This window comes from Ovis aries, chromosome 14 (genome assembly GCF_016772045.2).
Source record: "Ovis aries strain OAR_USU_Benz2616 breed Rambouillet chromosome 14, ARS-UI_Ramb_v3.0, whole genome shotgun sequence".
In the NCBI taxonomy this organism is placed as follows: Eukaryota; Metazoa; Chordata; class Mammalia; order Artiodactyla; family Bovidae; genus Ovis; species Ovis aries.
Genome location: NC_056067.1, coordinates 46,278,103 through 46,293,436, shown reverse-complemented (window position 1 = coordinate 46,293,436; position 15,334 = coordinate 46,278,103). Strand labels below are relative to the sequence as shown.

At 37.3% G+C, this 15,334-nt stretch overlaps 1 protein-coding gene across 19 annotated transcripts in view; it reads left to right on the top strand.

Annotated features, from left to right (window-relative positions):
- Positions 1-12: 12 nt before the first annotated feature.
- ZNF382 (zinc finger protein 382) overlaps positions 13-15,334 on the top strand; it is a 32,036-nt gene continuing 16,714 nt past the window's right edge. Inside the window, exons 1-4 of one of the 19 annotated variants that reach the window (XM_042230881.2) lie at positions 13-50; positions 3,023-3,095; positions 5,388-5,514; positions 5,793-5,888. In XM_042230881.2, the coding sequence (XP_042086815.1) occupies positions 3,087-3,095; positions 5,388-5,514; positions 5,793-5,888 (232 nt within the window). In that variant the 5' untranslated portion in view covers positions 13-50; positions 3,023-3,086. Of the gene's footprint in view, positions 568-3,022; positions 3,096-5,347; positions 5,515-5,792; positions 5,889-15,334 lie in introns of all 19 variants that reach the window. The other 18 variants (XM_042230875.2, XM_042230882.2, XM_012190272.5 and 15 more) reach the window with 18 other exon arrangements.

The window sequence follows — 15,334 nt, the reverse complement described above, 5'->3', positions numbered from 1 at the left end:
GCCAGCCAGTTCAGGAGTGCGCAGGCGCAGACGACTGAGCCTTGGCTGGGGTGAGGTTGGTAGGTCCTAGGGGCCCAGAGGAGGGGGCGCGAATTGGGAGTTCCGGCCCGGGAGAGCGACTAGAGAAGCGGTACCTGATGGGGAGCCTAGGGGGGAAGCCGGGAGTCCACACCGGGCCTGTAATTATGAGGACGGAGCCGGAACCGGGCCCTTGGTAAACCAGACACTCAAACCTGTGAGAGCGCGGCCTCGGGCGTGGCTTGTGGGCGTGACCCTGAAGGTGACAATCTTGTGTGACCTGGAGCGAGTTTTGCGAAGGGAGATTTTTGTCTGTTTTGACCCCGAGGGAGTTCCGTCGCGAGGAGCAGGGCCTCACACAGCGGGCGTGTGTGTAGCAAATGGAGGCGACCGCCTGTACCCAACCTGCAGCGTTTTGGATGCGTGCTGCTGCTCTGTGCAGTGTTGCGGCTGACTGTGTGTAAAACTGAATGAGTCTCGTTGCTGCGTGTGGATTCCTCTGCATGTGCCTCTCTTCCGATTAGGTGTGAGTCGTGTTTGAGACCGCAGGTGACTATGGAGACGCGAAATGATTTGCGATGTGATTTTGTGACTTTGCCTGTAATTATTATGTACTGTCAGAAATTGTGAATGATTCGCGGGTGCCTGTACTATGTGCTTTTCTGAAGTGATAGAATTTAACTCTGCGTGTGTTTGTAACCTACTGTTACTGTTTGGTGATAGTTTTTTTGATTGAGAAACTCTGACCACTAGTTAGATAGGTAAAGATTTGATTATCTGAATAGAGATCATTAAGCTTGCCTCCAAAATTGTAACTCAGTAGCAACTGAGCAAATAAAATAGAAGTATAAGTACTGGGAAGGGAGAAGTAAGCTTTCATAATTCCCAGAGTAAAGGAAGGTTCAACAGGGAAGCATTCATTATTCGTTCAGTCGTGTCCAACTCTTTGTGACTTCGTGGAGTGTAGCCGGTCAGGCTTCTCTGTCCATGGGATTCTCCAGGCAAGAATACTGGAGTGGGTAGCCATTCCTGTCGCTAGGGGATCTTCCCGACGGAGGGATCGAACCCAGGCCTCTTGCATTGCAGGCGGATTCTTTCCCGTCTGAGCCACAGGGAAACCCATAAGGAGCTTCCCGGGTGGCACACTGGTAAAGAATCTGTCTGCCAAATGCAGGAGACCCAGGAGATGGGGATTCCATTCCTGCGTTGGGAAGATCCTCTGGAGAAGGAAATGGCAACCCACTCCAGTATTCTTGCCAGGAAAATTCCATGGACGGAGGAACCTGGCGGGCTACAGTCCACAAAGTCACAGTTGCACACTACTGAGCACACACTAGCAGCACCTTCAACAGTGATATATGAATAAGGTTTCCTGCTTCTGGATGAAATCTATGGCAAGGTCAATAGCTTCTTCAGGCATTCCATGATATAAAAGTATTAGGTATACTTTTAATCGTAAGGCCAATCTCATTTTAGTAATTAAAATATTATTTTGCTAATTAAAACATTCACTGTAACAATCAATGCATCAGACTTCATTTAGCAAAATATTCTCCTCTCTGCCTGGAAACCTACAAAGTGGAAAGATCAATTTCTATAGCTATACCTGTATTACAAAAAAGTACTGTTCAGTAGTTAATACTGAAACTACTATTAATAAGTTACTGATAAATAATGGTTAATTTTCAATAATTAATTATGCTAATTAACTAGAATGTACAAGTGAATCAATAAAGAGATGGAGTAGAGAAATTAAATAGAAAATCAAATATTCTCAAGTATGAGAAATTAAATAGAAAATCCAATTATTCTCAAGTATGTAGGGATATGTAATAATGATAGAGATGGCATTTCACATCAGCTGAGAAAATATGGATTGTTTAGTACATAGTATTGCTAAAGAATACATATAGGGAAGAAATCTTCACAAGGCAGAAACATTTTAATAGTAACATGAGCAGCTAGAAATTATTTTCAACTTAAAATAGGTAAAAGGTTAATTTATTAAATTGAAAAAGGAGATAATGTCAACCAACTAGAAAATAAACACCACCATGAGAAAAACAAATATACTATAAGATGTCTTCACAGAAAAGAAATAAAAGGAGCTTATTCTCATATAAGAAATATGTAAATTAGACATATATATCCTGGAAAAGGAAATGGCAACCCACTCCAGTAGTCTTGTCTGGAAAATTCCATGGACTGAGTATCCTGGTAGGCTATAGTCCATGGCGTTGCTCGGACACGACTGAGCGACTTCACTTTCACTTTCATACATATATATATCTGATAGGCAGAGATTAAAATCATTTCAGCTGCATTCATTAGGGTTTGGGGAGGTGTTCTCATGCACTGCTGATGACAATGTAAACTGGTAGGAAGTCCATGAAGACGATTTGGAAATATGTGATAAATTTGTCTTTCATGGGAGACATTAGGTGGAGCTGCAGAGGGAAAAACACAATATTCCTTCTCTCCAAGCTACAACAGATTCCCCAGAATCTCTTCTCCTTCACCAGGAGATTAGGTTTCTGGGATTGATAAGGGAACAGTTCAGTTCAGTTCAGTCGCTCAGTTGTGTCCAACTCTTTGCGACCCCATGAATCGCAGCATGCCACGCTTCCCTGTCCATTACCAACTCCCGGAGTTCACTCAGACTCATGTCCATCGAGTCATTGATGCCATCCAGCCATCTCATCCTCTGTTGTCCCCTTCTCCTCCTGCCCCCAATCCCTCCCAGCATCAGAGTCTTTTCCAATGAGTCAACTCTTCACATGAGGTGGCCAAAGTACTGGAGTTTCAGCTTCAGCATCATTCCCTCCATAAGGGAACAGGGTTGGTCTATTTCCCTACTAATCTCTGTCCTGGATTTGTGTGGGGTACACAGTGAGCAAGTGCCAAAATTGAAAATAGATGCTGATTTAACTGAGTTATTCTGAGAGATCTAAGTCAAATCTGGTTTCACATGGCTCCTTGTATCTTCCCATCTCTGCCTTCTCAGGACTCTTCCCTTTTCCAAAGAAGAGCACAAAAGAGAAGGCTCATCTCCTGCAAACATCAAAGCCATGCTTCAGGTGAGATGATGTTTCCTCTCTTTCTGAAATAACTTGTTTTTAGGTTATATGAACATTTGCTTCCCTATTCTTAAATTTTCTGGATATTGGGATTTACTTCCATCAAACGGGTTTCTAGTAGGGCAAGCAAGTGGCCTACATACAAAATTTAAGAGGGACTCTCAGGGCTGTCCAGCCCTAAATTTTGTGCCCATGTGTCTCACCTGCTTCACCCTAGTTACAGCCCTATTCCCAGTTTCTCTCATTTCAACAGGATCGACTTCAGCCTTCCCCAAATGCACTTTCTAGTTGTAGCCCATGTTCACATACTGATTGGATGTATCATTCATTATCTCCTTTCATAGTCTTCTCATGAAAGTACTGCTGGAACAGAAATGTATTATCTTGATTTAAATGGGAATATATTACTTTAATGAATCTATCTTGTGTAGACACTGATTGGAGATCCTAGATTTATGAGAAGTCAAAGAGCAGACATGCAAAATCTTGATAATTTCCACTGACCTAGGTTTTACAATGGTATGGTGGGAGGTAAAATTAATAGGTTACATTATTATTTTGTGATTAGATTTCCTGTTTTGTGAGGTTTTTAAGATAGAGATTTGCTTGCAAGCTTATAGAGAAAACTGAAATTTCACATACCTCTCTGATCTTTCTGTTTTATCCATGTTTGTCAGCAATTCCTACAAACTGTGCCCCACCAGTGAAAAACCTTTCTGTACTTCAGTGCTCTTATAGATGTATTCTTATCTTATTACTTTCTTCTGATTTTTATATGTGGATGCAGGAGAAGAAGATGCATGTGTTCATTCACTCTTGAGATAATAGTCTACTCTTGAATCAAAGGTGGTACTTTCTCCTCTTCCCATATTTTTCTTTCAAAAAATTCCTCTTTATCTACCAATCTTTAAAATGCCATTCTGGGTTTTCCCCAGATGCCAACTGGTTCTGTTCTCCCTCTGTGTCTCTTTTTGTGTATGTACAATCACATTCACTCCAAAGGTTATACTGATGTGATTCTAGTGACCCTCAGATACTGCTTTCCATCCTAGACCTTTATCCAGAGTATCAGAACCATATATCCAGCCTCCAACAGCTATCACTGCCTGTATGTTCCATAGACATTTCGAGGACACAACCTGGGTTTACCTCATTACCACCTCTGGTCCAGCTTATTCTTTCTCCTGCTTCCCATTTCCTTTTTCTAGTCTCAGCACCTATCCACTTGCTATGCAGATGACCTAAGAGCTATACCTCTCTTTTTTTCTACTCTACAAGTAATTGATGACCAATTCTGTTGAAACTTACAATGGAACAAACAATTGTCTCCTGTCTAGACTATTAACCACTTTAATCTCAGACCTCCAACAGTGGGTACTTGTCTTTCCCACCTAACACACTTCAAGCCTACTCTAGTGTTCAAGAATATTGCCTCTAAAGTACAAGTTTTTTCACATATGTGCTGACTTAACATTTCTTTGTTTTTAATTCTCCATAAAGCAGTAGATCCAAAGTAGGGCATGTGTTACAAAGGACATGTGTACAAAATGTACAAGACAGTATACTGAAAAGGAGGAAGATACTAGTAGTTTACATTCAAGAACACTTATTGTTAACAGTGTGGATTGCTATTAATGCCAACGAATGATTTATATGTTGGGAGTGTACCTAGAGCATTTTAAAGACTACTACTCTGTAGGGAAAAAATTCCAGTATTATTACATAAATATGCCCACTACTTTGCTCCATAAACTTTTTTCTTCTTAAGCCCAAAGATTCTTTCCTAACATACTGTTGCTATTTCCTGAATTTACTAACTGGTTTAACTCTCCCAGTGAATTTTAAAAGCCCATTGACATGTAGTGCTACAAAATTAATTCATTGTGAGTACAAAATTTTTATGTCTTCAGTAAAATCTTAGAATCCAGAATCTCTATACTATACTCTATAGTATTTTCCCTTATACATATTTCTGTCATCACATCTATAATGTCTATTGAGTATAAATATTTATGCATATGCCTCTCTTTTAGCCTGTAACTTCTTATGAGCAAAGTCAAGGTTTTATTTGTTTCACTGCATCAAGCAACCAATCACATTCAAGGCAAAGAGCATGATCTCATATATTTTTAGCATGAGATAATAGGTAAATACAATTGAATGTATTTCCAGAGAGAATTTTCTACAGTACAAAACACAAGAAAACCAGGTCTGACCACTGAACATGGTCTCCATTGTCTGGTTCTCACTAGTTCCAATTACCTTAGGATGAACTGGAGTATGCCCTTACAGGGATCAGTTTCATTCAAGGATGTGACTGTGGACTTCACCCGGGAGGAGTGGCAGCAACTGGACCCTGCTCAGAAGGCCCTCTACAGAGATGTCATGTTGGAAAACTATTGTCACCTCATCTCTGTGGGTAAGGAAAATTCCTTACATGTTTCAGTGTCATGCATCTCCTTTCAAGAATTTCTGAAACATGTGGAACTTTGAATTTCAAAGATCAGAGGTGATGAATAATCTCTTTTTGTTAATAGAAAGCATGATTATGTCCTCACTTGCCTAGTGCAAGGTATTAACTTTGTGAGGACATTAATAGCCTTGTCTAATAGCCACCTTGAAGCTGTATCTTTCTCTTCCTTCAATAGTTTTAAAGCCCAACAGCTTCTTAGACCAAGTCTTATTTTTTATTATCAGGATTTCACATGACTAAGCCTGATATGATCTGCAAATTGGAACAAGGGAAAGAACTATGGACAACAGAGAAAATTTTTCAAAGTCAGAGTTACCTAGGTGAGTCTGTATAATGTCCAGTGGACTCAGGTAGTTGATATCTTTGACTATTTTTGGAGATCTATATTTTTTAATTGTGGTAAAATATACATAAAATTTACCATCTTAACCATTTTTAAGCATATAGTTCCATGGTATTAAGTACTTTTACATAGTTATGCAACTATCACCATTATCCATCTCCAGAACTCTTCATTTGTCAGAAGTAAAACTGTACCCATTAAACAATAACTCCCTATTACCCCACCACCACTAGCCTCCGACAATCAATATTTTACTTTCTGTCTCTATGAATTTGACTGTGGTAGATACCTCATATAAGTGAAATTATATGGTATTTGTCCTTTTTGTGACTAGTTTATTTCACTTAACATAATGTCCCCAAGTTTCATCCATGGTATAGTATGTATCAGGCTTTTCTTCCTTTTGAAGGCTAAGTAATATTAAATTATAGATACATGTGACATTTTCCTTATCCATTCATCTCTCAGTGAACACCTGGGTTGCTTCCATGTTTTGGCTACTGTGATTAATGCTACTATGAATATGAGTGTACAAATATCTGTTTGAGTCATTGCTTTCAGTTCTTTTGGGTATATACCCAAAAGTAGAATTGCTGAATCATTTGGTAATTTATGTCTGATGTTTGGAGGAACTGCCATACTGTTTTCCACAGTGACTACACCATTTTACATTCTCATCAACAAGTCACAAGGGTTCCAGTTTCTCTGCATCTTTATCAACAATTATTATTTTCTTTTTTTCCTGATAGTAGCCATCTTATTTAGGAATGTATTTTTAAAGGCGTAAGATCTCTGAAGTACCTACCTATATATGGCTGACTTCTATGCCTCTAAAATCTAAATTTCTTTTAATATTAATCTCTACATAAATCCTTTCCTTGTGTGGCTTATGAGCTGTTGGCTGCTATTATTTTACTGAGAATCCACTCCATGCTTTGTAGATATAATGTCCATAGAGACCTTAAGTGTAAAGTTCTTTGTATTCTGACAGAAGTGGAAACCCATGTGTCACACTGTAATCAAGATAAAGGGCACTCCTACTAGCCTGTTAAGTTCCATCAGGCCTCTTCCATGGCAATCCCTCCCCAGGACAATCACTACTAGGATTTCTACAAGTCTATTCTGGACTTTTTTCATGTATACTTTTTATTTTTATTTTATTTTTTTGACTTTTAATCATGTATACTTTTTATTTTTATTTTATTTTTTTGACTTTTAATCATGTATACTTTTTAAAAAGTATATTTACTTTATTGAAATGTAGTTGACTTGCAATGTTTCTTCCCTGGGTTGGGAAGATCCCTACGGCTACCCACTCCAGTATTCTGGCCTAAGAGAATTCCATGGACTGTGGGTCACAAAGAGTGGGACATGATTGAGAGACTTTCACATTCACTTTTACAATGTTTCAAGTGCACAGCAAGGTGATTTCAGTTATACAAATACACATATATTATTTTTGAAGTTATTTTCCATCATAGATTATTACAAGATATTGACTACAGTTCACTATGCTATACAGAGACCTTTGTTGCTTGTTGCATACCTATTTTTTAATTAGAAACCTAGATTCTATTCATACTAAGTCAAACAAGTGGAATCAAAATGTCAATAATTTTTTTAGTTAGGCAAAAATTCATAAATTTTCTAAAATATATATTTTATACATATATGTATACAAAAGTTTTTCTACTACACTTGATAAAGGTTTGAGAAAAACATCAACAAAATGAAGAGATGGAGAAATTGGAGAACATAAATGAAAAGGAATCACTGAATATGAAATAGAAAAACTAGATAAAAGTAAAAGATCATCATATAGTCCAGTTGTTTTTAAATATGACTGCTCATTAGAAACATATCTGGAGCTCTGGACAAAAAAAGCAATACCTGAACATTTGTATTTTTCAAAAAATTTCAAGATAATTCCAATACGCATCTGGATTTTAAAAAGTGAGTACAGGTTTTTCTATTTTATCCTAGTTTCAGGGATACAGGGTTCTATTATTTTTGACTAGTTGTTGACTAATCATGATACAGTGGTATTAAGTGAGTAACAGTACATAATCACAAAGTAAAAGATGTTTATCAGTTTCACAGTCAATAGCCAGACAAAAAATAAAAGCTAATTACAATTGCAAACCATAATGGGAACATGATTAACTTAACAATCTAAAATAACTACATACAATTTTGGGGGGGTCAATCAAAGTGATGTGGTAAGTAGAAGTGCATACGTGCACATGTTACATGCACATGTTTTCATCCACGCAGTCAGTATGTCTCTTGGTTGGTGCATTTAATACATTTACATTTAAGGTAATTATCAATATGTATGATCCTATTACCGTTTTCTCAATTGTTTCAGGTTTTTCTGTAGGTCTTTTCCTTCTCTTAGGTTTCCTGCCTAAAGAAGTTCCTTTTGCCTTAGTTGTAAAGCTGGTTTGGTGGTGCTGAATTCTCTTAACTTTTGCTTGTCTGGAAAACTTTTGATTTCTCCGTCAAATATGAAGGAGAGTCTTGCTGTGTAGAGTATTCTTGGTTGTAGGTTTTTACCTTTCATCACTTTAAATATATCATGCCATTCCCTTCTGGGATGTAGAGTTTCTGTTGAGAAATCAGCTGATAGCCTGATGGGAGTTCCCTTGTATATTATTTGTCGTTTTTCCCTTGTTTCTTGTAATATTTTATCTCTGTCTTTAATTGTTTTCAGTTTGATTACTGTATGTCTTGGTGTATTCCTCCTTGGGTTTATCCTTCCTGGGACTCTGTGCTTCCTGGATTTGGTTGACTATTTCCTTTCCCGTGTTTGGGAAGTTTTCAGCTATTACCTCTTCAAATATTTTCTCAGGTTCTTTCTTTCTCTCTTCTCCTTCTGGGACCCCTATAATGTGAATGTTGGTGCATTTAATGTTGTTCCAGAGGTTTCTTAGGCTGTCTTCATTTCTTTTCATTCTTTTTTTCTGTATTCTGCTCTCTGGCAGTGATTTCCACCATTCTGTCCTCCAGGTCATTTATCTGTTCTTCTGCGTCAGTTATTTTGCTATTGATTCTTTCTAGTGTATTATTCATCTCTGTTTGTCTGTTCTTTAGTTCTTCTAGGTCTTTGTTATACATTTCTTGTATCTTCTCAATCTTTGCCTCCATTCTTTTCCCAAGATCCTGGATCATCATATAATTAATCTGAATTCTTTTTCTGGAAAGTTGCCCATCTCCATTTCATTTAGTTGTATTTCTGGGAATTTATCTTGTCGCTTCATCTGGGACAAAACTTTCTGCTTTTTCATCATGGTTAACTTTCTGTAATTTGGTTTCTGTTTTAGCCACTGTGAGACTGTGCTTCTTGCTTCTTTGTCTGCTCCCTGATGGATGAGGCTAAGAGGCTTGTGTATGCTTCTTGATGGGAGGGACTTGGATGGAAAAAATTGGTTCTTGCTCTGATGGGCAGAGCCTTGCTCAATAAAGCTTTAATCCAATTATTTGCTGATGAGTAGGGTTGCGTCCCTCCCTGGTAGTTGTTTGGCCTGAGGCAATCCAGCCCTAGGATCTACTGGCTCTATGATAGGCTTAATGGCAAACTCCAAGAGGGTTTATGCCAAGGAAGACCTTCCAGTGCCCCCCTCCCTGTGATGAGCCCCTGCTGACCCAGACCTCCACAGGCGGCCCTCCAACACTAGCAGGTAGTTTTGGTTCAGTCTCCTGTGTGATCACTGCTCCTCTCCTCTGGATCTTGGTGCACGTGAAATTTTGTTTGTGCCCTCTAAGACAAGTTTCTGTTTCTCTTAGTCCTCTGGAAAGCCTATAATCAAATCCCTCTGGCCCTCAAGGCCAGATTCCCTGGGGATTCTCAGTCCCTCTGTTGGATCCCCAGGCTAGGAAGCCTGAGGTGGGGTTTAGAACCTTCACAATAATGTGAGAACTTCTTTGGTATTATTGTTCTCCAGTCTGTGGGTCACTCAACCAGCAGGTATGGGATTTGATTTTATCATGATCGCGCACCCCCTAATGTCTTGCTGAGGCTTCTTTGTCTTTGGACATGGTGTATATTTTTTTAGTGGGTTCCACTGTCCTCCTGTCAATGGTAGTCAACAGCTAGTTGCAATTTTGGTGCTCTCGCTGGAGGAAATGAGCGCACATCCTTCTACTTCACCATCTTGAACCAGACCCATGTCTACTTTCTTTCACTCAGCTTAATGTCTGAGGTATTAATACATGTTTCAGTATTTATATTAAAATAGCTTATTTAAGTTGCAGAACAGTATTCAGTTGTATGGAGATATTAGTTTGTTTACACATCTATTGATAGACATTTGAAATGTTCCCGTTTGGGCTTATTATGTTTTTGTTTGTGTTTGGCCATGCTGTGTGGCATATGGATATTAATTCCCTGACCAGGGATCAGACCCACTCCCCCTGTAGTGGAAGTGTGGAGTCTTAACTACTGGACCACCAAGGTCCCTGGGTCTATTATTAATAAAGCTACTGTGAACATTCTTTTTGTGTGTGTGTGAACATTCTTATAAAAATATTTTTGTGAACATATGTTTTTATTTCTGCTTAGTAAACACCTATTAGATGGGATTGCTCATTCATAAGGCAGGTTTATATATCACATTGTAGAAACTGCCAGTTTTTGAAAGTTATCATACCATTTTAAACTTTTACCAGCAATCTATGAGAATTTTGATTGCTCCCACATTCTCCTCTACATTTTGATGTTATCAATATTTTCATTTTGGTCATTCTGAAACATCATTCTGTTAAGAATAGTAGTATATGTTAGCAGTTTCAGTTTAGGTTTTTTTTATGACTAATGATGTTAAGAACTTTTCCAAGTGCTTTTTATATCTTCAGACATATCTGTTCAGATGTTTTACTCATCTTTTATTGGGTTATGTATTTTTCCTTGAGTAGTAGGAATTCTTTACATATTCTGAATATAAGTCTTTTATTTGATACAGGTATTGTAAATATTTCCTCTAGAATGTGACTTGCCTACTCATTTTAATAGTCTTTCAATAGGAGCAAATTTTTAATTGTAATGAAGTCCAGTTTATAGTTTTTTTCTTTTATCATTATTTCTTTGATCTCTCAAATATTTGCTTCCCCCTAGATTATGAAGATAATTTCCTGTATTTTCTTCTAAAATTGTTATGTATATTTTGCTTTTTTAAAATCAGTTCTGTGACCCATCTCATGTTAAGTTTTATTTATGGTATGAGGTAAGGGTTAAGAGTCTGTTTTCTTCCATTTGTTGCATCACTTGTAGAATTAAATTAAATTGCTCTGATGATCTTATCAGAAATTGATTGTATTTGTGTCAGTCGATTTCTAGAGTATTCTTTCCTTTGTTAAAATTTAAGTCCTGTTATTAATAGGACTTAATGATTAATTTGGTTATTATAGTTTTTTGGGTTTTTTTCCCCATGATCTTAGTTTTTTATTTTTTATTTTTTTTGCAGCATTAGTTTTTTTTATTTTTTAAATTTTAAAATCTTTAATTCTTACATGCGTTCCCAAACATGATCCCCTCCTCCCACCTCCCTCCCCACAACATCTCTCTGGGTCATCCCCATGCACCAGCCCCAAGCATGCTGCATCCTGCGTCAGACATAGACTGGCAATTCAATTCTTACATGATAGTATACATGTTAGAATTCCCATTCTCCTAAATCATCCCACCCTCTCCCTCTCCCTCTGAGTCCAAAAAGTCCGTTATACACATCTGTGTCTTTTTTCCTGTCTTGCATACAGGGTCGTCATTACCATCTTCCTAAATTCCATATATATGTGTTAGTATACTGTATTGGTGTTTTTCTTTCTGGCTTACTTCACTCTGTATAATTGGCTCCAGTTTCATCCATCTCATCAGAACTGATTCAAATGAATTCTTTTTAACGGTTATTATAGTTTTATAATAAGTCTTGATGTCAGAATTAGTCCTCTTAACTTCCTTCTTTTTAAAAATTGTTTTGGCTATTTGAAGTCATTTTCATTTTTTTTTCAATTACCTTTTAGAATCAACTTCTTGATTTTTTAAAATAAATATGCTGGGATTTTTATTGGTGAGAACAAACATCTTAGCGATATTGAGTCTCACAGTCTCTCATAATACTATATCTTAATCTTTTAGTTAGCTTCCCTAATCCTTTAAGTAGTATTTTATTATTTTTACTATCAAGCTCTTACACATATTTTATTAAGTTTACCTCTAAAATTTTTATATTTTTATTGTAAATAGTGAGCTTTTAAAAATTTCTTTATCCAGGCTTTTGTTAATATGAATAGCCAGAGCTGACTTTTAGATATTGACTTTGTATACTTGTATTGATGGCATTAAATTTTATTGTTGTTACTGTTATCCATTGTTTGTTTTGGTATTTTTTTACATTTTCTACATATAAAGTAGGCCTTCTGGAAATATATTTCACTTCTACATTTGCATACTTTTTTGTTTTCATTTCTTTTTCTTACCCTGATGTACTGACTATGACCTATAGTACAATGTTGAATAGAGGTAGTGAGAGTAAGCATTCTTCACTAAATTTAGAAGGGAGACATTTAATATTTCATTCTTAAGATTAATATTAACTTTATATTTTTCATAAGTGCTCTTTTTTAGATTCTTGGAGTTCTTTTCCTAGTTTTTGGAAAATTTTAATTATGAATGGATGTTGATCTTAATAAATGCTTTTTCAGCTTCTGTTGATTTATTTCTTTTTTAATCTGTTACTGTATACAATTATATTGATTAATTTGGATTTTAAACCTACCTTAGGCTCCTGGGATGAACCCCAGTTGGACAAGATGCACTGTTCATCTTATAGATTGCTGAAATTGGTTTGCTAATATTTTAGAAAGCTTTAGTGCAGGATTTTACAAAGGACAGTGGTTTATAGTTTTATTATAATGTCATCGAAAAGATGTATCCAGAAATGTGTCAGCCATATCAAACGGGGAGTGTTTCATCTTCATCTATTTTCTTATGGAACTTTTGTAAGCTTGGCATTGTTGCTTCCTTAATGTCTGAAGAACCATTTGGGCCTGCATTTTTATAATTTAAGACTTCTGCTTTTAGTCCTGAGGAAGTAACAATCTAGAATTATACTCCTACAGGAAAAAACTAGAAAACTGAACAAAACTACTAAACAACAGGTACCACAGGCCTAGATTTCTGAGGGAAGGGAAATAAATGAGATGCACCCTACCTCATTCCAGGCTTTGACATGGTGGTAACATCCAGACTGTGGTGCAGAGAGAGGAATCCAAAAAGAACCTGGCAACTGACTTAAGGGACCAACATTGGCATTCAAGGAAATTGAGGTGGCTAAAATTTGCAGGACACACTTCCCAAAAAGAGAGAGCTATGCAGAGAAAGTTTCCCAAATGTGGAGAAGGTTCCTCTTGAGTCTTTGGCTAAAGATAAGTCTGCATGTATGTAGGTGAAACCCCATGAAAGCAGGCAAAGACATGTTCTAAGGAAAATACAGTTACCACAGTGTTGTGAGACAAACAATTCTCATAGCCTCTCGCACCAGAAATCATTTTATTTCCCTTCAGCCAGAGGGGAGAGAACATGTTAATATATAGGACATTAGGTAGACCCTAGAAAAGTCAGACCTAACAAATGTGGCCTGATTAGTCATAGATTAGAGACTGCAAGATTTGTCATAAAAGAGCGTAAATAAAAGCATCAAAAGGATTAGGACTTCCCTGGTGGCTCAGTGGTAAAGAGTCCACCTGCCAATGCAGGAGACATAGGTTGGATTCCTGATCCAGGAAGATCCCACATGCCACAGAGCAACTAGCCGGAGGACAACAACTATTGAGCCTGCGCTCTAGAGCCGGGAGCTGCAACTGCCGTAGCTCTCACGCCCTAGAGCCTATGTTCTGCAGCAACAGAAGCCACCACAATGAGAAGCCCACATACCTCAACTAGAGAATAACCTCTGCTTACTGCAACTAGAGAAGAGTCCATGTAGCAACGAAGACCTAGCACAGCCAAAAATAAATAACTGAAAGTATATATATTTTTAAAAAGCATCAAAAGGATTAAACTAATCCAAAAATAACTTGTTTGTCTGTTGGTTCCTCCAAGGAGATGCTCAGATGGAGTTGGGAGTGGAATGGATTTCTTAGAGGTGACATCCATGAAAGATAAAAGGGAGAAGTAAGAAACAGAAAGCCATCAGACCATGGTATAGACATGTCGAAAGAAAGGGGACTGAGCAGTGAGAGCCTCAGACCATTATGCAGATCTGACAAAGGCTCAATTAATCTAAGTCCTCTGAAGCAAAGATTGTTCATCAGAGGGATCCTCATGGACAGAAATGGACACTCTCTAGTACCTGCTCAGTATTCATCATTGGGTACAGATTCTCTGGGGACACCCTGACTTGGTTCAAAACCTAAAGAGCATCCTGAAAGTGCTAACAGTTCTTGCACATGAATGGTAAGTTCTTTTTGAAGGGATGGCCTAGTGGTGTAACTCTATGGATGCCACAGAATGCCCAAAAAAAACCACGTAAAATTAAAAACCCAGCATTCTTTATAAAAGTACAACCATATCTTAAACTCAACAAGATTAAATTGATAATGTCTATTGACCAATCAAAAATTATTAAACATATGAAGAAGCAGGAAAATATGACCCATAAACAAGAAAAAAATCATTCAATAGGGAAAAGGTCAATTAATAAAAACAGACCTAAAAATGGTAGAAGTAATAGAATTTGTAGACAAAGATATTAAAACACCATTATAAATGATTTCAGTATTATCAAGAATGTAAAGCAAGAATGAATATAAGGAGGCAAAATAGCAAACACTGAAATAAAACCAAATGAAACTTCTAAAGATGACTATTTTGTATCTGAAGTGAATAAGAAGACCCAACTATGTCCTATATATTAAAATGTAAAGACGCAGGTAGGGGAAACAAAAAAAGATGAAAAAATATAAACTTTACAGTTTTGTGATTGCCCTGTGTGGGGATGATTATTCTCAAGAAAAAGAAATGAAAAAGGCAAAATGCTTGTCTGAGGAGACCTTACAAATAGCTTAGAAAAGAAGAGAAGCTAAAAGGAAAGATATAACCATCTTGATGCAGAGCTCCAAAGAATACCAAGGAGAGATAAGAAAGCCCTCCTCAGTGATAAATGCAAAGATATAGAGGAAAACAGTACAATGGGAAAGACTAGAGATCTCTTCAAGAAAATCAGATATACCAAGGGAATATTTCATGCAACGATGGACACAATAAAGGAAAGAAATGGTATGGACTTAACAGAAGCAGAAGATATTAAGAAGAGGTGACAAGAATACGCAGAAGAACTATACAAAAAAGGTCTCACCTAGAGCCAGACATCCTGGAATGAGAAGTCAAGTGGGCCTTAGGAAGCATCACTATGAACAAAGCTAGTA